A 22,178-nucleotide genomic window follows, 5' to 3' on the forward strand; every position below is an offset into this window, starting at 1 on the left:
AGTGAGATGCCCTCATTCCTGAGGAATCACCAGGTGAGGTCTAATAGTAGAGAGGAAAAATTCCACAATTGCTATTGATTTCTTTCCACAACTGCTCAGTCCCCGTTATATAAATTGCTCAGCTTCCCACCAACAGCCAGGAAACTAAGCCACAAGTTCCTCCATGGTACATTTATTAAATCAGCACAGTAAGCTATATACAGCATATAGATCATACTTACAAAGGTTCCAGTGTTTATCTCTACCAGGGGCTAGATTCTGAAATGGATCTGTAATTAATTTTGCACAATAGTTGCTCATTCACTTCCCCCTCCACCCCGACTTCATTCTGAAAAAAATTAACTCTTTGCATCTTCAAAAGTTTATTCTATTTCAATATTGCATTAGATCCTTTGCTATTGAGCAATGGTGAAGTTAGCTTTTTAAATTTTTTTTTCCCAGTTGTTATGATTTACCATGAATATGAGAGTAAACAGGCTTGAATAACCCAGTTGACTCATAATGCTAAAGGAATGTTCTTCACCCCAGTGCGTTGCCATATTGATCACAAGGATGAAAGACAATGCAATTGCATGCACATATGGAGACTACATATGGAGCTACACTTACAGTTCTGGTGGCTGCAACATAAGGGGACATGGTCATAATCTAAAAGCAGTGCACAAGAGAGCATCAACAACACTTTGCATTTATATAGCGCCCTTCATGCAGGATAGTATCTCGGAGTGCCACAGAGTGGCGGGCGGGATTGAATGACAGCAAGGGAGAAGGGGGAGGTGATCGTAAGCATGATAGAAGAGGTTAGTCTTAAAGTGGGAATTAAAGATAGATTAAAGAGGAGGAGGCGAGGTGGAGAGATCGAGCCAGGGAGTTCCAGAGGTTGGGGTAAGGCACGGCCAACAATGAGGTCAGGGGACAGACAACAGGCGCACAACAGAGGCAGAGGAGTGGGCCTCGAGCAACAAGGAGGACACCTAGTGTTGGAGGGATGAGTTGTGGGGAATGAAGAGATAGAGCTCTTCAGTCACGAAAAGAGAGTTCTCAGAAGAGGTTCCTCAAGAGCTGTGCACAATGCTAAATGGGTCAGGAGAAAGTAAATACTAAGGACAATACTTTCTGATGTGTCAATAATAATAATAATAATCCTTGCATTTGATATAGCGCTTTTCACGTCGGGAAGACGTCCCAAAGCACTTCACAGAACACACTGTAAAGTGAATTGACTGTATATTTGTGGGCGAACACGGCAGCCAATTGCGCACAGCAATGTCCCACAAACAGTCGTAGATTGAAAATGACCAATTTTTATTATTGTTTTTGGTTTTGGAGGGATTATTATTAGGCTCTGTGTGGAGTAAGGAAACTTGCCCAAGGTTTCGCCCTCTGCCTGGAATTGAACTCAGGTCTCTCGCTTGCAAAGCGAGTGCTCTAACCACTGAGCTACAGGACTCCACAAGGCAGCAGGGTACACAGGTATAGGTTCAGGGTTGTGAAGGACAATTTTAAAATAGACAATTGGAAGTATTCAGAGGACAATCAATAGCTGGAAGAGTTATCAGGAAGGGTGACAGGCCAGGACACTAGGCTCTTTTATGAAACAGATGGCAGGATGGATATTTTTGGAAGGATGAGAGCAAATCACCCAAGGGCTAACTTCATTCCAGCCTCATAATTCTGCGATAGCACAAAATAAAGATCATTCGGCCCATTTTGATCTCTTCCTTCCCAAGTACCAGTTCCAATGTCTTCACAGCAGCATGGCGTGAACAACTGGGCTTTGGTGCAAGTTGATCATTGAACTAGTCCCACCTCACTCAGGCAGTACCTTCACCCTCAAGCCTAGTGGTAATGAACAGGGCAGCTCTTCAAAGGGCAATGCCAAGAAGATCATCAGTGATCACTGTGAAAACACTTTCATTTTGGGTTAGTTTAATGTACTGTGGTACATAGCCCTTGCAAAGTAAGGACAGAAGGTTCAGTGGCTATTTATTTTGAATGAGACGCACATAGACTAAGATGAGTGAATTTGCTGCTGTATCAAACCTGTGACACAACTGATACTTTTCTGAATCTAGTGGTTTAATGGGCAGTGCATATTTTATTTTCCATTGGATAAACTGAGACATTTTGGATCAAGTTAATTTAACTTGTATCAGCCTGGCTCAGTTCATAGCACTTTCATTCTGAGTCAGAGGTTGTGGGCTCAAGCACCACACTCGGAACTCATATAGTCTATGTTGACACTCCAATGCAGTCCTGGGGGAGCGTTGCATTGTGGAAGGTGTTGTAGACGTTAAACTGAGAGCCTGACTGCTTGTTCAACTAGATGTCAAGGATCCCATGGCACCATTCAAGAGAAGGGTGTTTCTCCAGTGTCCTATCCAACATTCCTCAAATAAAATTGGTCATTCACTTCATGGTTGTTTGTAGGAGTGACTGCCATGTTTGCCTTCAAAATACAAAACACACAGTCACTGCACTTCACAGTATATCCTGTGAAACATTTTGAAATGTCCCCCGACGTGAATGGCGCGATATCAAATGAAGGATTTATAGAAACATAAGCGAACCACAACACCACCCACACACTGCAGTAATTCCAATGAAAGATCTTCTGGTAATTTGTCTACAGTGTTTGCACAATACTAATACATCCAATGGTTGTAAAATTCTCCTCTCTAATTGACCAGCTTTAGGAAATTGCTCCCGCCAATGTAAAGCTTAAGAACGGTGTCAAAAAAGTTTGAAGAACATTTGCTCTGTTCAGCCTGAGCTGCAGGAACAATGAGCCATGCAAAAACAAAACTCTCAAGAGGCCTGTAGTGAACAGGCTCTAACCCTCACCATTCAGCAACTGCATTAGGCACGGGATGGCTGGAATTTGTAGTGTTCGCTCAGCCTTAAAATGCCCCAGCTGTTCAGCACAGCCCATTACAAGACACCAGGTCTTTTCATGGTGAGCGAGCGGGAGGGAATGCTGGAGCAAGCAGCAAAGTCGTGCTTTAATAAGTCACGACAGAACAATGTGCCACTACAGTAAATACCCTTTTCTCTGCATAGCCGAAGGGCTTGCTCGACTTTACATGGTCAAGAGTCTGATATCAACCAGCACCCCCACATTCCTGACAAAGCCCTTTCGAAACAAGACCTGCTGCAGCTGTCAGGGTTTATTTACACAGATTCCTGACACAAATCGAATTAATGAGCGTAATTTGGCTAAGGGAATGCCCTTCAGATTTGATGCCTTTTGTTTCCATTTTCCCACATGACATCTCTCCCGCCAGCAACCTTTAGCCTGACCAAAAAGTTTGCCAACAGCACTTCCAACGCAGCAGAGTCTGTGAGCGATGTTAGCAATACCTTGTTGCAACCTTAAGTACTTGCAACTAAAGAAGGCAGGTTCTGAGGGTGCCCTTTATGTTTATGGATATTTCACTGTGTAGTTTATGGCAAGCTTTCAAGACTCTTCACGAACGCACTGAGACCAATTTCAACAAAACAATGCATTTTGTTTCATTTCAACACATCCTGTTACACAGTAATGGGTATTTTAATCGTAAAAAGTTTCCAAACATTAATTTTGATGGAATAATTTGGAAGGAACAAAAAAGGCACTGAAGAATATTAAGAACGAATGATTTTCCAGCGATTTCTGTATTAAGGTTTTATTTTGATACATCCAATAATATTTCAAGTATTATATCAGTTTACTGGAGAATCCAAGCTGTGCTTGGTTTGCATTTTTTTTCATATCAGTGCTCTTGTTTCTCTGCAGCTAATCCTTAAGGCTGTGAGTACCTCGCTTGATGATCTTTCACAATAGTTTGTCAACTGTCCATTGCTCCTTAAGGGAGAATGAAACATGTCAAAACCAGCACTTCAAAGATGGAGCGATTCCCTTTGGCATCGGTGCTCTCTGCTTCCGTTCCAAGGTTCACCAGTTACGGAACACCAAATGATCATCTGGTGGTGAGTGGCTTGGCACATCTTATAATGATATATGAAAGTATTATTACCCCTGGAAAAGCGATCCGCCAATCGACAAACAACTAGGTTCCTACTTACTGCTGGGTAAACAAAAAGCATGTGGAGTAAGGAAAATTGCCTACGGTTTAGTCCTGCCTGGGAATCGAACCCAGATCCTCTCGTTTGCAAGGCGAGTGCTCTAACCAATACACTACAGGATTCCACTGTCTCCATGCTCTCCAATTGCATTGTTTGACATTGGTGGGAAACCTCTGACCACTAGACAGTCACCTTCTGTGTCAAGAGGACAATCCTTGGACTTTTAAGGCGGGGAGCTGACCCTGTAACATGGAGTGACTGTGAAGGTGGAGATGTCGTTGTGCCTTGTGTTATGACGGTTGTTCTGAGATCCCCAAGCCTCGGCTCTTGCCAACCTGCGCCTAATGCTCTCTGGAATTAGGTAAGCAAGATACAACCCTCCAGAGAGAGAATGCGTATTCAATTGCAGTAAACATCTCTGAAATTTCCATGTATAGGTGGGATGCATAGGACTCTCAGTTTGGTTTGGATGCTCTTAAGCATGGTGATGGGTTTCCACATGTGTCAGACACCTGGCTGACCAAATAAAAAATTACACCTCCACAAATATGATTATAAGGTGGGATCTCTAGCCTTTTCTCCCTTAACTGAAAACACGTTTATATTCTGCTATTCTAGTTGAAATGGATCACTTTTCTGGTGGCCACGAGAGAGGCAGCACAGAGATGTTAAAGGGGCATTAGCATTACATCTGCCTCTTTGCTTTGACTGGGAGCCGGAAGAACCAGAGGAGCTGTGCTGCTGTGTTTTTTCAATGACATCACACAAAAACAGATGTGATAATGTGTTTTGCTGAAATTTTCATTATTGGTCAAGCCTTTGTGTAATTTAAAACATGTTGATGAAAATGTGTGCTTTTAAAGAAGAAAACTCCGACAACTCAGAGAGGAGCTCATAGAGGTGTACAATATCTTAAATGGGATTGAAAAAGTAAACCCAGATCAATACTTTAGGATGCATCAAGATAGTAGAACAAGAGGACATAGGTTTAGAGTTGTAAGGGACTTCAGAACAGATACCAGACAGTTTTCCTTTACACTGAAGGTAATCAACTGTTGCCAATTTGCCAGGAAAGATAGAGGACACATGATGCCGGGCACATGATCTATGTCACGCCGACTTGCATGAACTCTGCTCCAAGGTGCTCACACAAACGTAAGAGATCACTAAGACGGATTGACTGTCAGGTTGGAGCTGTCAGTTTGCCTTGTGCTATGAGTGCTGTGCTTGGGTTCCCAAGTCTTGACTCTTGCCAACCTGTACCCAATGCTCTCCGGAATTAGGTAAGCAGGATGCCTTCCTCCAGGGAGAAAGTGTCCATTCCATTCCAATTAAACATGTAATTGTGTGCACAATTTTAGAAGCTTTTAGGCTATGGGATTTCTATTCAAGCACTTTTCTAATCTCACTGATGTGTGCATTGCGTGCATTTGAGTGTATATTTTAACTGAATTTATTTGGAGAACTATATATCCAATAGCCTGGTTTAGTGCATAAACAGTACGCCGAGGCAGATCTGCAAATGTTTACTGTGTTAGAACCTGGATGATGAACAGCAGCACTTCAAACTGCATCCTTTGTGGAATTTACTCTGGACAATGGGTTTGGTTCCCACAAGCGAGTTCACTGCAGTGCCTTAAGTCTCTATTAAGTAACGTTGAGACTGGTTTGCATCTTAAAAGAAAAACACTGTTTTGGCATAAAATGTATAATATTTTGCCTAAAATCGCAATTTCTGATTGTATGTCCCTATGTTTTTATACACTTCAATTTGTTTTTTAATTTTCAGACTCTCCTTCCAGCGTTTGTTACTCTGCCACCTCTTGATTGGTGAATCCATGTGAAATTGTCAAAGAAAATGCAATGAGGTTGAGAAATAAATAAACAAACAAGTGCATATTACAAGAAACATAATGCACTGTGCGTGGTGGCCATGACATTACATACTCAGATCTTATAAACAGGCGCCTGATGTGCATTTATATAGACAACTATGACTCGCTCTATACAATGCCTGCCAGTAAACACAACAGACAGATGAAAGAGTGTTATCATCTGCTGTAAGGCAGCCAGCTGTTAACTCCACTTTCAGCTCCTTTTTCATTTCACCAGGTTATGGATTTGACAATATTTGCAGCAGTTTCAGCAGCCCCCTTCTCAAGGAGACTGGGTGGTCGTGGAACAGAACAGCAAAAAACTCTTTCCCCTCTCCTCATTTTATGGTGCCAACTCTTCACTGCGGTACAGGTGTCCCCCAGGAGCTCACTCAAGTGGACAATACTTGGTTCACAGGTCAAGAGACTGAGTGTTGACCAGTTATTCACTGTGGAGAATCATAACCGAGCCCAACTGAGTCCTCACCCAACGTCTACGCTGAACCAAGCTAGCACCTCCTCAAGTCAGGCGCCAGTTATCAAATTCCCCGTCTGCTCACTCCAGATCACAATCCAGAGCAAAATAGACTCTTTATTTGATCCTCATCTCTCCTTTAAACCTTTTGAACAAAATCTGCTTTCCTCCAATGCCCGCCTCCACCACTACCACAGGAAGGATTTGGGGGACATCTATAACTCTTACTCTGATTGTGTAAAGTATTTTGAGATGTTCTCCTATGTGAAAGGTGCTAAATTCTCCTATAGATGCTCTTGAAGCTCACAATAACAAGATAAATTGTTGTTGTGACTTCAGGTACTTGTGGCTTAGTGCTGCACAATGCACTGCCCTTACTTATTCGGGCACAATGCACTAAACCCTTACTTTAGTTATAGGCATCTATAACTAAAAGCCCAGTTTTGCTAAATTCAAAATCCGTTAGTTAGTGGGGCTCAGGGACAATAAATGATAGAGTCTGACATGCTCCAGCTGGCCTTCTACCAATATCTGAGTGTGCTCAGATTCCAGGCCAGCAGAAACCACCTTTTACCTGCACCAGTAAGTAGGACAAATTTGCCTGTGTTCTTTGCCGGGAGCATTGAAAACAGTCCTGCTTAGCATTACAAAGAGCCTGAGGCATTAAAAAAATCACATTGCTCGCCGCAGACACTACAAAAGCATCAGAACCTACCTGACCCTGCTGAAACCTTGGTGCTATTTAAAAGGTAAAATTAATATTTTATGCATTTCCAGACATACTTTCTCTCCCGGGCAGACTCCTTAGTCAAATGACATCAGTGACCTCTGCCAACCAAGCTTGTCAATCAGAAATGCAGTCATTTTTGCCTAAATCTCCCCTGATTGATGACCACTCATTCACCAACGTTGTAAATCTTATTATCATGGTCTTAAATCAAAAATAAAAATAATAAACTCTGTGAGGCAACGCTTAAAACATTTCCCAGCATGTTGAGCCGGCAGGTTAATGACATGAAGGAGATGGTCTGCTATTTCATAGTGTTTTTCTAGGAGGGGGTTGAGGAGGTGGAATGGGAGACCGCCAAAACAATAATTTTAGAAAACATATTGTCTGCATACATGAATGTTATCTGTGTGTATATGTACTGGTTGTGTATTGTGTGTGTGTGTGTGTGTGCAGGTGGATTGTGTGTGTACATGCATTGTGTGTGTGTACATGCAATGTATGTGTGTGTGTATAGATGCATTGTGTGTGTGCGTACATGCATTTTGTGTGCATGCGTAGATGCATTGTGCGTATGCGTACATGCGTTGTATGTGTGTGTACATGCACTGCCAGAAGCTGTGGTTGAAACAAGAAAGCATCAGCTTATTTAAGAGGACACATGATGTATACATGAAGTAGAAGGCAATGTAGGAATATGGGAAAGTGGATTAGAAGAGGTGAAGACTCATGTGGAGTACTAACACCATCACAGACTAGTTGGGCCGAATGACCCGTTTCTGCGCTGTAACGTCCTGTAATTCTATGTAATTCAAGATTGGCTAGCAACTCATCTTGGTGAAAAAGTGAGTCACTTGTCTCTCCCAGTTTCTCCCCTATCTCTTAAGATTTTGTTATAAAATTTCTGGTTGAAACCTTCTGATCTAACATCCTTGATTCAAGTCACTGACCTTACATTTAGAATGTGTTTTGCTCAAAGAGTTAGTGATCACAAACTCATCTTGCTTAACTGAGCTAATGCAGGAAGCTGTACAGCAACTGAATCAACATCAGTAGTGGCACAGATACAAAACTAGAGATAATTCAACACCAACTACGTCTGTTAATTCAGCTCCTAATGTGGAGGGACACAAAAACCTTTCTAAGTCACTGTCCCCTGACAATGTCATTCCCAACTGCTGTTTGAACAAAAATACTTTAATAATTGACTGAAATGAAGAGAACAGAACCAAAGCAAGTCAATATGAATCGCTGCTCATTGTTAGTCAATGAAGCCCTGCCCCAAATATACCTCTTTGACCTAGTTTTCGCTCATCGTATACTCCCACCCTCTCAGCTTGAACAGCCAGCTGTGTAAAAAGCTTTGACTCATGCTCCTGATATGAAAGATGCTATAAAGGCGTAAATTGTACTGTATTTTGTTTAATATGGAATCCTGATAGTAAGACTCCCTCTTTCCATGTGTTTTATTTCTGGATTATAATTTATGTACAGACACCCTCGATTACTTTAATCCAAACATTTGGAACTCACCTGCCCGAGCATATCTGGTGCGATAGGAAACGTGGGCCAGAAGACAGAGTAGACTCCAAAGAATACCAGCCACAGTGCTATGCTGCCCCATACAGCCAAGTGACTGAACTAGGAAAAAAGAGAAATGTTTTAAGCAAATGGAAAGACAAAGTAAAAATGTAACATGACAAATGAGGCCTCCTATATAACAATAATCCTCACTTTTAGTTTAGTGTCTGGTGTTGAGAACGTCTAAAAATGATTCACAAAATTTCTTTAAGGTGTAGTGACTATGTCTTGAGGCAAAATGATGCTTGGTTTGGGGGTTTGGCATGCTGGGGGCACCATTTGAGAGAACTTAAATATTAGACCTTCCTGGTTTGATGCTTAAAACCATACTCAGAATCAAAGAAATTTACAACACAGAACGAGGCTGTTTGGCTGATCTCGGAGCAAAGTGTTCTTTCAATTCCACAGCCCTGGCCTATCCCCATAGCCCATCAAGCCTTTATCTTCCTGTCTATTTCCTTAAATGTGTTACAGATTCAGCCATGTCAATCCTTATATTTCTATTAACATAATGAAGAGCTCTTCTAGAGAGCCTAGAACAGACACAATGGGCCAAATGACCTCTTTCCGTTCGGTAATACTTGACGATTTAAGACACTAATTAATCAGAGACATGTGGGGACCACTTCAGAAGTGGCCAGTCGATCCATGAACGAAAAATAACAAGCATTTACAATAAAGTTACAGGACAGGTTATATGAAACAGAAATAAAGTAAAATTAAAATAGAAGGAGATGACTCAACCCCTCTCATCTCTCTGCAGGTCAGACAGCATCTATGGAGAGAGGAATGGAGAGAACTCAGTTCTGATGAAAGGTCATCAATCTGAAACATTAACTCACTTTCCACTCTCCATAAATGCTGCTGAGTCTTTCCAGCAACTTCAGTTTTTATTTCAGATTTGCAGTATTTTGCCTTTGGTTCTCTCATCTCTCCACGTAGCTGTGAGCTAATCTAAGTCAGTGCAACAGTGATGGAGTTACAATTAGGCTCAATGCTGGGGCCGATGGGATAGGGAAAGGAAAAAGTCAGCCAACATTCCCTGCTCCCCAGCTGCTGAGCATTTTCCAGCAAACACTGTTTCCATTTGAATGGATTTTGGGTGAGAACAGGATTAGGTTCAGCTATAATGCCATATGGTTGAATCGTCTGCTAACAATCACTGTCCAAGCTCGTAGTGAAGAAAGCTCAGTTGGGTGAGGGACTGGAAGACCAGATGCCAGCAAAGAGTTAATATTTGGTCATTCACTTCAGAGCTCTTTGAGGGACATTGCTGTGAGAAAATTGGCTGCCACGTTTGTCCACAAAACACACAGTCACTCCACTTTACAGAAATTCTGTGAAGCACTTTGCGACGTACTCTCAATGTGAAAGCACCATACCAAATGTAAGCATAATTATTATTTTTATTATTTCAGAAGAAGAATGTAGAAGGGAATTGAATGAGCAGTAAGAGAGAGAGAACTGGGGAAGGGAAATGTAAATGTTCCATTTTTGGTTGAAATGTTATTAAAAGGTTAAGTTAACATTTCAGTGATAAAGCAACTGTTAACATTGAAATATCTTCATTATGGTTTGTTTGAGCGCTGTTGTGTGTTTGCTTTGGTGTCTGCCTGGTTCAGTTATTAGTACGCTCGTCTCCAAGTCAAAAGGTTATAGGTTCAAACTCCATAGCTCATGGTTGACATTGACACTCCAGTGCAGTGCTGTAGGAATGCTGCATTATCAAATATGTCATCCTTCAAATGAGATGTTAAACCAAGGTCCCAAAGCACAGTTCAAAAAGAGTTTCTCCCAGTGTCCTGGCAAACAATCCCCAGATAAAACTGCTCATTCATTTCAGGGCTGTTTGTGGAACATTGCTGTACACAAATTGGGTTACCATACTTGCCCACAAAATAGTCACAAAACTTTGCAGTAAATTCTTGTGAAGCACTTTGAGACATTGAAGATGTGAAAAGATATTATATCAATTGCAAGGATTTTTAAAATTTATTACTTATTCCTGAAAAAAAAGGCTGGCTCAGCGAGCCAGGAATTCCCTGGTCCTGTCAAGGCTCTGAAGGTTAAGTTAAAACTAGATACACTTGCATTGGATCTGTGAAAAATGATATTGAAGTCATGTTTACACGACCGTGAAGCTGGTGCTTACCTTTGTCCAAGCTGTCGTTTCTAAGCCAGCTTTCAAACACACGGTTATAACAACATACTATAAAAGAAGGAAGAAATGTATTAGTACGAAAGTAGATGATGGTGATGGCAACATTTTCACAAAATTATCAATGAAAGTGTTGAGTAATAAGAAAATAATTGAACAAGCCACAATTAAGTCAATTTTGATATTTATCACCTCAATTATACCCCTTGAACAGGGGCAGACTGGGTATACGGGAAATTGGAAAATCAGACCAAAACCGGTGTAGCATTTACGTAAATTTAAGTCCATTTATTATCAGCATAACCTCCAATATATTTTCCAAACAGATACTTGACTGATAACAGCAGACGCAAAATAAAAACACATCCAACAATGGTGAACGGTAACATTGCAATTGTCAATGCTCAGTTTCCTGGGAGCATCGGTTTACTTACTGTATAAACAATATTCCCAATAAATAAATAATCTGGAACCTGCCCATTCACAAAAGCTGCATCTGAAAGGAAAAAAAGAGAACCATCATTAAAAATATGATTCAAATCCTCTGTGTCAAAGTCACTAGTTCTTCAGGAAGAGCTGTCAATCTTCACCATCTTCTTCAAAATACTAGAGAACGTGTCGAGATTTCTGGTTCAGTTTGAAAGAATAGGGAAATAAGCAACCACAGTTTTCACTGATAAGCACAAGCTAATTTGGTCATTCAATCCACGACTGTTTGTGGGACACTGTTGTGCGCAATTGGCTGCTGTGTTTCGCTCACAAAATATGCAGTCAATTCACTTTACAGTATATTCTGTGAAGCACTTTGAGACATCTCAAAGTGATAAGGTGCTATATCAAATATAAGAATTATTATTTATTACTATAATGACCATTGTGAAGCCTCCATTCATCCAATACTCTGCAGACAATCACAGGCTTTGATAAAGCCTGATTTAGGAAAGTGTTAGCTTTGCTGTCACTTCACCGCCAGGACCGAAATAGCTTGCAACATAAGTTGCATCCATCTTTTGCAGAGAAACCTATTGCCTATCACTATCACAACTTGCAAAACTTCAACTCTGATATGAGATCACCTCACGCCAAAGTCCTGCACGATAACATGACTTACATGGGTTTTCTTGCATAAAACTTGGGTTTAGGTAGCAATGTGAGGTTCAAGTAACGCTATTGGGGTGCCTTGGCAACCTAGGCTCATACATGAAAAATATTGACTTGGGTGAGACATGGGCTCCGAGAACTGGTGGAAACGTACCGCAACATGGGTCACAGAGGGAAGATGAGAGAAGAACGTACACTTGGTGATGTTAAAAAACAGTGCTTCCAAATTGCTGTGTATTGCAAAGTTAAGCTCACATCTTGAGTTTCATATCACGGCTGCATCCATTCCCTCTGATACTGACCCCTCTTCTTGTTAATTGCTTTGCTCAAATCAGTCTGAATACATATTAAGAGGGCTAAAGACAGACACATGTGCCATATGAGCACTGAATATTTAATGTGAGGTGTTCTCCAGATGTGACTGCAGATGCTCCACAACTGCAGAACAGGTCACAGGTCAAACCTTCACACTGTGGGGAAATGCTATCTTGTCATTGGCACAGAAATAAGTTTGTGGAAACATTGTGCTGTATTTACGCCAACACGTCAAAAAATGCTTCAGTGAACAAATCTTCTAGGCAATAAGAATGATAGCTGGAATTAGCTTGAGTTACGAGGCAAGGCTTTGGAAGTTCACATTGCAGAAGAGAAGGGTCAAGGGAGATTTTGCTGAATTATTCAAGGTACTAAGGGATATAGAGAAACTGAACCCTAGGAACTCGAGCCTGAAGAGAAGGTGAGCAGAGAACACAGATTTAATTATATATAGAATGGTTCATATGTGGAATGCGTTACCCAAAGAGGAGGTGGAGACAGATTGTGTCAACAAATTCAAGAGGGAATTGGACAGCTAATTCGTGAAAAAACAAATTGAGGGCCTACAAATCCCCCAAATAAAATCGGTCACTCACTCCATGCCTGTCTGTCTGTGGGACATTGCTGTGCGCAAACTGGCTACCACTTTTCACCCACAAAATACACAGGGCTACTTTACAGTATATTGTGTGAAACCCTTTGAGATATCTTAATGACGTGATAAGGCACTATATCAAACGCAAGGATAATTATTATGGCTCCTGAATACTAACCCCAGCACGATTCACCTAGGGAAGAAAACAGAATGTTGGGAAGGAAGCTACTTAAGCTCCAATGTACAGGCTTCACTGACTTCACTGTTGACAATGTCTTGGGGAGAGGTGGGATGCCTCCAGCCCATTTGTGATAACCTCTCACTGCACTCTACATGGTCTGCAGTTTCAGTTACTGATTTGCCTTTCTTCTGACGATAGGGTCACTGAAACTCTGTGCAACTGATGTAAAATTTGCAGTGAAGCCTTGAAGAGAGTCCAGGAAGAACAACAACAATTTACACTTCACAAGCTCAATTCAGAAGATGTAGCCCCTTCAATCCATCTGATCCCAACCTTCCAGAATACCCACCTCACATCAGTGCATCAACCATCATTGAACTGAATCCAATGTCTTGGCCTCACCCAACCTTCCTGGCAACCTGTTGCAGTCTGTAATTACTCTCTGGGTAAAGAAAAACTTTGTGGTATCAGAAATTTGTTCTGAAATTGCCCTTCGCTTTGGGACATCCTCCTGACGTGAAAGGCGCTGTTTGTAATTTGTTGTTGTTGTTGTTTTCAACTCTAAACCTAGGAACTCTTGTTCTGCTGTCTTTGTACATCCAAAAGTATTCTGGGTTTACTTTTTACTGTATCATTCCCACTTATAATGTTAGACACATCTATAACTTTCCCTCGGATGTATTCTCTCAAGACTGAAGAGCCCTAGCTTGTCTAATGTTGATAATAATAATCTTTTATTATTATTTGATGTAGAGTCTTATCACATCGTCAGGATGTCTCAAAGCGCTTCACAGGATATACAGTAAAATGAATTAACTGTGTATTTTGTGGGCGAAAAGCATCAGCCAGTTTGCACACAGCAATGTCTCACAAACAGCCATGGAAAAGGAAATGTGAATGACCAATTTTATTTGGAGCACTTGATGGTCAGGACACCAGGAGAAACTTCCTTCTCTTTTCGATTAGTACCATGGGATCTTGAGATCCACCTGAACACGCAGATGGGGCCTTGTTTTTTAACGTCTCATCGAAGTTCAGCACCGCCGACAATACAACACCCCCGCAGCAATGCACTGGAGAGTCAGTTTAGACTATGTGATTCCAAGTCCCGATATGTATTGCCTCTCACATTGGCAAACGTCTCAATGTGGTTTCCAAAGACCATAAGTAGAGATAAAGAATAGGTCTTTGGAGAGAATTTGCGAGCAGAAGGAAGGAGCGATCAAAGGGATTTTTGGAGAGCATTCTAGAGGGAAGACTCGCCCACTGGTGGTGCAACAGTGTGGAAGGAGTGGCTGGAGGCAAAGGATTTCAAGAGATTGGAGAGATAGGATGCTACAAGGCCGTGGAGGTATTTTAAAGGCGATGATGAAGATCTTGAGGGACAACAGTGATTTAAGGACTATGAATCCTAGCTGATGAGAAGAGGCTCAGGGAACTGAACTTATTCACCGGAGCGAAAGATTGAGGAGAGAGAGCGAGAGAGCGGAAATGATCCAGGCTTTTCCTAATGACAAATACAGACGGCACTGAGCTATTTAACTAAGATTTTGAGAGCAGAATAGAAGGTATTGGATTAAAAAAAAATTTTTTGACCAAAAGTACTCCGGAATAAAGTTGGCCATTCACTTTATGGCACTTTGTGGGATATTGCTGTGCACGAATTGGCTGCCACATTCACCTACAAGATACAGTCACTGCACTATACAGAAAATCCTGTGAAGCGCTTTGAAACATCCTCCTGACATGAAAGGCACCATATCAAAAAAAAGTTATGATTTTATTATTTTTGATTAAAACAACAACAAGAAAATTACATTTATAGAGCGCCTTTCACGTCGGGAGGACGTCCCAAGCGCTGAACAGTCAGGTGTCGGGGCCCGAGCATGGGGGAGGGGTGGGGTAGGGGTGAGGGAAGGCAGAGAGGTGGGAGGGAGATCAAAGGCACGGTCAAAGAGAAGGCTCTTGAGACCGGCCTTGAAGGAGGCAAGGGAGGAAGCGAGGTGAAGGGACTGTAGGATGGAGTTCCAGAGTGTGGGGGCAGAGAGGCTGAAAGCCCGACCACCGATGGTAGGGTCAGGCGGGAGACATGGAGCAGGCCGGAGCCCGCTGAACAGAGGGAGCGGGCAGGTTGGTAGGGAGTCAGCAGGTCAGAGGTAGGAGGGGGCAAGGCCATGGATGGCCTTAAAGGTGAAGACAAGGATCTTGAACTCGATCCTCTGGGGGATGGGGAGCCAGTGGACTCGGGCGAGGGTGGGAGTGATAGGGTCATGGAGCCTGGCACGCGAGAGTAGACGAGTTTTGGATGATCCGCAGCTTGTGAAGGGAAGAGTTGGGAAGGCCTATGTGGAGGGAGTTTCCGTAATCAGCCTTGAGGTGATGAATACATGGGTGAGGGTTTTGGCAGCCTGAGGGGTGAGGCAGTGGCAGAGTCTGGCAATATTGCGGAGGTGGTGATAGGCAGTGTTGGTCATGGTGCAGATGTGGGGGAGAATTATTTATGCAACAACCATTTACCCGGCAGAAACCCTGGGAGGAGCATTGAAAGAACTAGTGCTTAGCATTGAGTTTTCTTTGGACAGTGGAGAGTGGGCTGTGTGTGTAATGGGTATTACTCCCTCCATTTAGAAGGATGTTTGTCTAATTATCAGTGTGGGAGAACAGCTGGAATGGACATATGTAACTTGCATCACAAGAATGCCATGTGCAAGCAATAAGATATTTTTACAATGCATTGACTCACTTCAACGGAAATTGCCATTGTAACATTTGAAAAGGGTAAAACAAAATGCTAAACTCACTTCAACCAAGGTAGTGCAGCTTTAAATTTGCTGTGGACAACATTGGGCCAGTTTGATTTATTCATTTCGAAGGTTATTATTTTGCAGGAGACTTTCTGCACCCCGAGGGCTGGTTTTCAGTGCAAACAGGAAGAAAAATGCTTGGGGGAGAAAGGGTTACTAGGGTGGCAGGGTACGAGATGAAATACTTCAATGATGTATTTCTGGCTCGGACACTTCAGAATTAGTCCCCCTGCCCCTCCCCCCTACACACACACACACACACACACCTTCAGTGAATACGGGTTCACCAATAAAAAATGCCTACTCTACTCCATTTAAAAAAACAGGTCATGTAACACAGAGGGGAGGCATGCGCTGGCTGTTACTGAGGTCGGCAGATTTCTGGAGGAGGCTGTCACTCTACTTACTAACTGGAAGCATAATGAGCTGAGAGATGTCAAGTTTCAGGGTTGGCTCCAGCTAAGATATGCACACACTGAGTAAGGTAGATGGAGGTGTTTTGCTCTCGTGGTTTACAGCAGGCTAATGAATGAAAGAACGTAGGTAAATGCAACTTTTTCCAAACAAAAAAGCAGTTGTTTTTTTTCGTTGTTACGAATGACTTTGTTTGTTTTCGTGGGTGAATTTGTGCGCATTAAAAAGAGGCGAGGGACGTCCGTGCTGGGAAATGGAATGCTCTCTCCCTGTTTACACTCGATAGCAGCATCAAGGACTCCAGGCCTGATGTTGCATTAGGTAAAATGATAATTCTTGCATTTGATATAGTGTCTGTCATGTTGGGAGGACGCCTCAAAGCGCTTTGCAGCATTTAATAACGTAGTCACTGTGAATTTGTAGATAAATGTTGGTGTAGGTGAATTTTAGGTGTATTTGATGCAAAGTATCAAATTTCTTCTGCTCTGCCCCAAGCAAAACACCTTAACCTCAGTCTCAGAAGGGCATCACTTACTGAACCTGAGTGACATTTCCATTTCCCATACCAGTTCTCAATGTGGCTTCTCGGAGCAAGCCTGCCAATTTAGTGCCAATTAGTGCTGAATTATTGGCAGTTTTGCACCGTGGATTCATGTCCACTGGGAACTGGGTCGAGGCCGTCCAAACTCGTTTCACTTACAGCCATCAGAGAGAAGAGATTCTTATCCCATCAGTCTGGCATGCAATGAAATCAGGCCCCAAAGGAGCAAGAACAGTGTTCGAACCTTCTGCACCACCCAGTCCTCTCTGGGTCTGCTTTTCAATTATATGTGTTGACTGCCAGACATGCATCTGAAAATAGGGACTGGAAGGAGCTCCTGTCTGTTAGCGCACACATCTACCAACCTGCACAGTTTAATAAATCCTGATTTTTAGGCAAAGGAGACAGGGCAACACAAGTCTAAAACTTCAGTCGCTGACTATGTGAGTGGGAGACGGGCCCACAGTGCTTATCTCATCTTCTATATGTGACTCTTGAGGTTTTGGGTGAGCTTTGACACTTCACAATAATAATATAATAATAATAATAATCCTTGCATTTTGATATAGCGCTTTTCACATCGGGAGGACCTCCCAAAGCGCTTCACAGAACACACTGTAAAGTGAATTGACTGTATATTTGTGGGCGAACGCGGCAGCCAATTGCGCACAGCAATGTCCCACAGTCGTAGATTGAAAATGACCAATTTATTATTGTTTTGTTTTTTGGAGGGATTATTATTAGGCTCTGTGTGGAGTAAGGAAACTTGCCCAAGGTTTCGCCCTCTGCCTGGAATTGAACTCAGGTCTCTCGCTTGCAAAGCGAGTGCTCTAACCACTGAGCTACAGAACTCCATGACCTGGAAGCTGCTGAAAAGATCCTAATCGGACAGAGAACTGGGTGAGAAATCTGGCTGTCCTTCATCCTCAGGAGTCTGAGAGGAATTTTCCAGCAAAATCTTTTTTTCATCTGAATTAACTTGAGCTGAAAAAAAAGTTTTCACTTTTCCTGTTTCTCACATTCCCTAGAAGGGATCCAAGTGACCAGAACCAGGAGGGATGTATAGGTGTATATCAATAATGATCATTCTTACATCTTTGTATCGAGCCTTTCACATCAGAAGGATGTCCCAAAGCGCTTCACAGGGTATACTGTAAAGTGTAGTGACTATGTGATTTTTGGGTGAACCTATATTTTGCTGGAGATAGAATGGGGAGAAAACTCCCAGGAGCCAACTGTTTCTTGTCTATGTATCTGCTCTCGTTAGATATTCTTTCACATATCCTTTTCTGACCTAACACCAAGCACTAGAATCCAGAGTTCTACAGTCACAGTTTCAGGCAGGAGTAGAGCATTGGTCTATCACGCTATCCACCCACTTCCCAAAGATTCCTTTGACACATCTGGCTCATCACTCAGTAACCCCAAGTTCTTTTAATCTCCAGTAAACTGTCTCGTTCCTTTTAAAACCCTTTAGTAAGAAGAGTTCCACTTGCCTGCCATTCTTTTACTAAAAACAAATTCTCCTGTACTTCCTATTTCCTTTTTTTAAGTAAATCTATTAGGAAGATATTTTTTATTCAGAGGGTGGTGAGATTGTAGAACTCACTGCCAGAGGCTGTGATTGAAGTAAAAGGCATCAATGTGTTTAAGAGAAAACTACATACATGAGGGAGAAGGGAACAGAGGGATACAGGGGAGCGGAATTGGAGGGGTGGGAGCTTGTGTATATTAAAAACACTAGTTGGGCCGAAAGGTCTGTTTCTGTGTGGTACTACTCTATGAAACTTTATGTCCTTATTTTAAACCGGCGAGACTTCTTTGTTTCTTCAATTTGCTACACAGCAAAAAAAAATCTTTCCATATTAAAATCTACCAAAGCGCTTCATAATTCTAACCACGTTTCACGTCCCCCTCAGCCTTCTTGTCTCAAGAGAGGAAAGAAAGAGTATTCAATCATTCCTCATAGCCCTTTCCCCTAAATTCTGGTATTAATCTAAAAGCCCTGTCCTGAACTCTGTCCAACAACTGAATATGTTGGTTGAAACAATCACCAAAACCACATGCATAACTCAAGATGTGGTCTCACTGAGGTTAAATACAATTGTGATTTTTTTGATTGGATGGGTCTCTAATATATGCAGAAACCCATCACCATGCCTGAAAGTTCCAAGAATCCCACCTACACATGGATTTTCCAGAGATATTTGTTGGAACGAAATTAGCACTGTTTTCCTGGAGGGACATATCCTGCTTTCCTAATTCCAGAAAGTATTAGCATAGGTTAGCAAGAGTGTTTGGTGGGATGCTGCTGTAGTCTAACCAGCTAAAACCGCATAGCTTGCTATTGCACTGTTTGGCAAGCTTTCCAGCTGCTTATACAGCTAGGACCAGCCTCCCTGTTTGGGCTGTGGCTTGCAGGGTTAATGGGAGACTGAGTGGGAAGACTCTCTGGCCCCAGTGACTGGTTCTGTCCTTCCAGGTGACAATCAACAATAACAACAACAAGATTACATTTGCATAGCACCTTTCACGTCGGGAGGACGTCCCATCAGCAGTGCCCTGGAATACTGTAGACCTGCCTGGCTCAGGAACCGGATTACCGAGACCGCCAGAGAGAGTGTGGACTCATTCCATTCCCAAACGTCACATTGGAGCCAATTCAGCTCCAAGGAGACTCCGCTTAGCCCCGTTCCCGCCCCCATCGATAAATCAAATTTTAAAAATTATCGCACTCTCAATTTATATCTTAACCCCTTTAGCTATATGCACCCATCCTCACCCCCACCAGGCTCCCCGACCCCGTCACCCCATCCTCACACCCACCAGGCGTGGAGTGGAGTCCTGTAGCTCTGGTTAGAGCACTCGCTTTGCAAGCAAGAGACCTGAGTTCAATTCCAGGCACAGGGCGAAACCTTGGGCAAGTTTCCTTACTCCACACAGAGCCTAATAATAATCCCTCCAAAACAAAAAACAATAATAAATTGGTCATTTTCAATCTACGACTGTTTGTGGGACATTGCTGTGCGCAATTGGCTGCCACGTTCGCCCACAAATATAGTCAATTCACTTTACAGTGTGTTCTGTGAAGCGCTTTGGGACGTCCTCCCGACGTGAAAAGCGCTATATCAAATGCAAGGATTATTATTATTTATTATTATGGTTGGCTTTCTTACCTACTTGGAACACTACTGATAGTTTTTTGTGACTTATCTATCAGAACGCCCAGGGTTCTCTTCCTGGTCTAAATGTTCTACAAGCTAAACATTAGTGGTGAAGTGATGGAAGGTGAGGGGCTAAAGTAGGGGATTAATAAAGATTAAAAACTGGATTTACTATCTGCAGGAAAAATTACCACGTCATAAGCAGAGGCACATTTTAGGCCATCACATTCAGGAAATGAGAGACACAACTCCACCGTGAGTTGTAATAATGTTTACTTTGGACCTTCCAATTGATATTTCTATTTCAAGTAAAATACTGCTATACCCTTATAAACTGTGCATAACTTCAAAATCTAAGATGACCACAAGCAGGAGAAATACTTAGCCTTTGCTTTTTCTCTTGCAAGTTAACAAGTGCTTTCACAAACATTTTTCATATGCGTGTTAAATTATCAGAGCTTTTAAGAAATGGGATATTATGAGAAAAGTGTTGTTTTTGTAAAGTTAATTAGCAGCTCAGCCCCTGTGGGGCAATGAAACGTGACACCCTTTCTAAACAAGCAGATGATGAAAACAAGCATATGTTCTGCAGTTACATTATCAATAATGGAGCAGTTACCTTGTTCAAGTGCCTGCAGTGGAAACCAGAAGAGAATAACGGAATGGAACAAGGCATTCATGCAGTGACCCCAGAAAACCTGCAGGGAAAACAAATTTCCAGAGTCAGAAGCCAGCCAAGGGCATGACCTCCATTTTGCCCAGCCCCCACCTCCCCCCCAAAAAACACAAAATGACTTCAAAGAAGGCAACTCTGTTTAAATTCCATCACCGACTTTTTCAACCAGAAGAGGCACTTCAAAATATCTCGACGTCCCACAGGCATGGGCTGCAAAGGCAGAGTACATTTTCCACTGAGTCAGTCCTGTAAATTTACAATTTATTTGAAGTGCTCCAAACTCACAGACAAATATTCGCTAATGAGAAACTTCAACAGCTCCAAACTAAATCGAATGGTCAGCCAGTTTGTCGGCAGTATTCCTTGTGCAGTAAGTCACAAGTGTTTGGCCTGTCATTCCATTCATTTTAGCTGAAGTAATAATGTTGGTTTCTCATACACAAGAAACCCACAAGAACTCCAATAGCTCTGAAAGTTTATACGCAAATTACAAATTACCCTCACGTTACTCTCTTAACTTGTCACAACAAAGGGTAGTTGTCAACTCCTGCTCTGACCACTGACATATTTTGAATATTAGCTCCTCATGCTTCCAAATAGGAAAGGTGATTTAGAGGCCTATTGACAAGGGCAAACAATGGAGCAGTACACTGGGCTACAACACATTGTGGTTCAGAGTGAACGGGAATAGGCTTTTGCCTGCAAAGTGCTCTGGGATGCTACCCTGGAATGAGGGGCGCTGTATAAATGCAAGTTGATGCTGTTGTTAGCAATTCCCCACATAATGAATCCCCATTGGCATCAGAAAAGCACATCAAGTAGAGCTTCTCGCGTGAAGGAAAAGAGCTGAGGAGGCCAAGAAGGCTTGGATCGTCCTGCGACCTATTTAGCAAACGGGTCAAGAACAACACTGACAGAGGCCTGGGAGAAGGGGAATGGGGTGTGGCATGCATGGTGTTAATAAACATAGCAAGATGTGTTGAGAGAAAAAGGTTTTAAAAAAAGTAAAAAGTAACAATTGAAAAAAAAGTTAAATTGCATCTCCATTAGAAGCATCGAAGCACTAGTGAACCGCATATGATTTACCTCAATGTTGCCTTATAATGCATTCGATATCGGGAGGATATCTCAAAGCGCTTCACAGGATTTACTCTAAAGTCACTGTATTCTATTAGCGAACACCTACATTAACAGGGTTAATAATGCAGGAATTGGAGCCTGGATTGGCAAAGGTGCAACTGAGGTCAGAAACTGGATGCCAAATAAGCAAATCAGATTTGGAATCTCACCTCCGAAAAGTACTGGGCTCTAACACAGCATGTCACACTTCCCTCTGTTCAGACGACTTTCATATATTGTACCTCAATCATGAGACTGGTTTGTAATTCACTCTGAAGAATCTGCCATTCACTTTGGGGCGAAAATTGCCACAACTCTGAGAATTATCAGAAATTTCCACTCTGTCAACGTCTGGCTGTGGGAGACAACTCTCCCTCAAAATTTTTGT

General features: G+C 42.3%; 1 protein-coding gene across 3 annotated transcripts in view; it reads right to left on the reverse strand.

Moving 5' to 3' along the window:
- The window catches only part of atp8a2 (ATPase phospholipid transporting 8A2), a 285,157-nt gene that overhangs the window by 34,177 nt on the left and 228,802 nt on the right, over positions 1-22,178 (reverse strand). For all 3 annotated transcript variants that reach the window (XM_007900625.2, XM_042333953.1, XM_042333952.1), the window contains 4 exons: positions 20,615-20,693; positions 11,315-11,376; positions 10,875-10,931; positions 8,675-8,782 (listed from right to left, as the gene is read on the reverse strand). In XM_007900625.2, the coding sequence (XP_007898816.1) occupies positions 8,675-8,782; positions 10,875-10,931; positions 11,315-11,376; positions 20,615-20,693 (306 nt within the window). The remainder of the gene's footprint in view (positions 1-8,674; positions 8,783-10,874; positions 10,932-11,314; positions 11,377-20,614; positions 20,694-22,178) is intronic.

Source organism: Callorhinchus milii, unplaced genomic scaffold, assembly GCF_018977255.1.
Source record: "Callorhinchus milii isolate IMCB2004 unplaced genomic scaffold, IMCB_Cmil_1.0 Scaffold4, whole genome shotgun sequence".
Taxonomy (NCBI): domain Eukaryota; kingdom Metazoa; phylum Chordata; class Chondrichthyes; order Chimaeriformes; family Callorhinchidae; genus Callorhinchus; species Callorhinchus milii.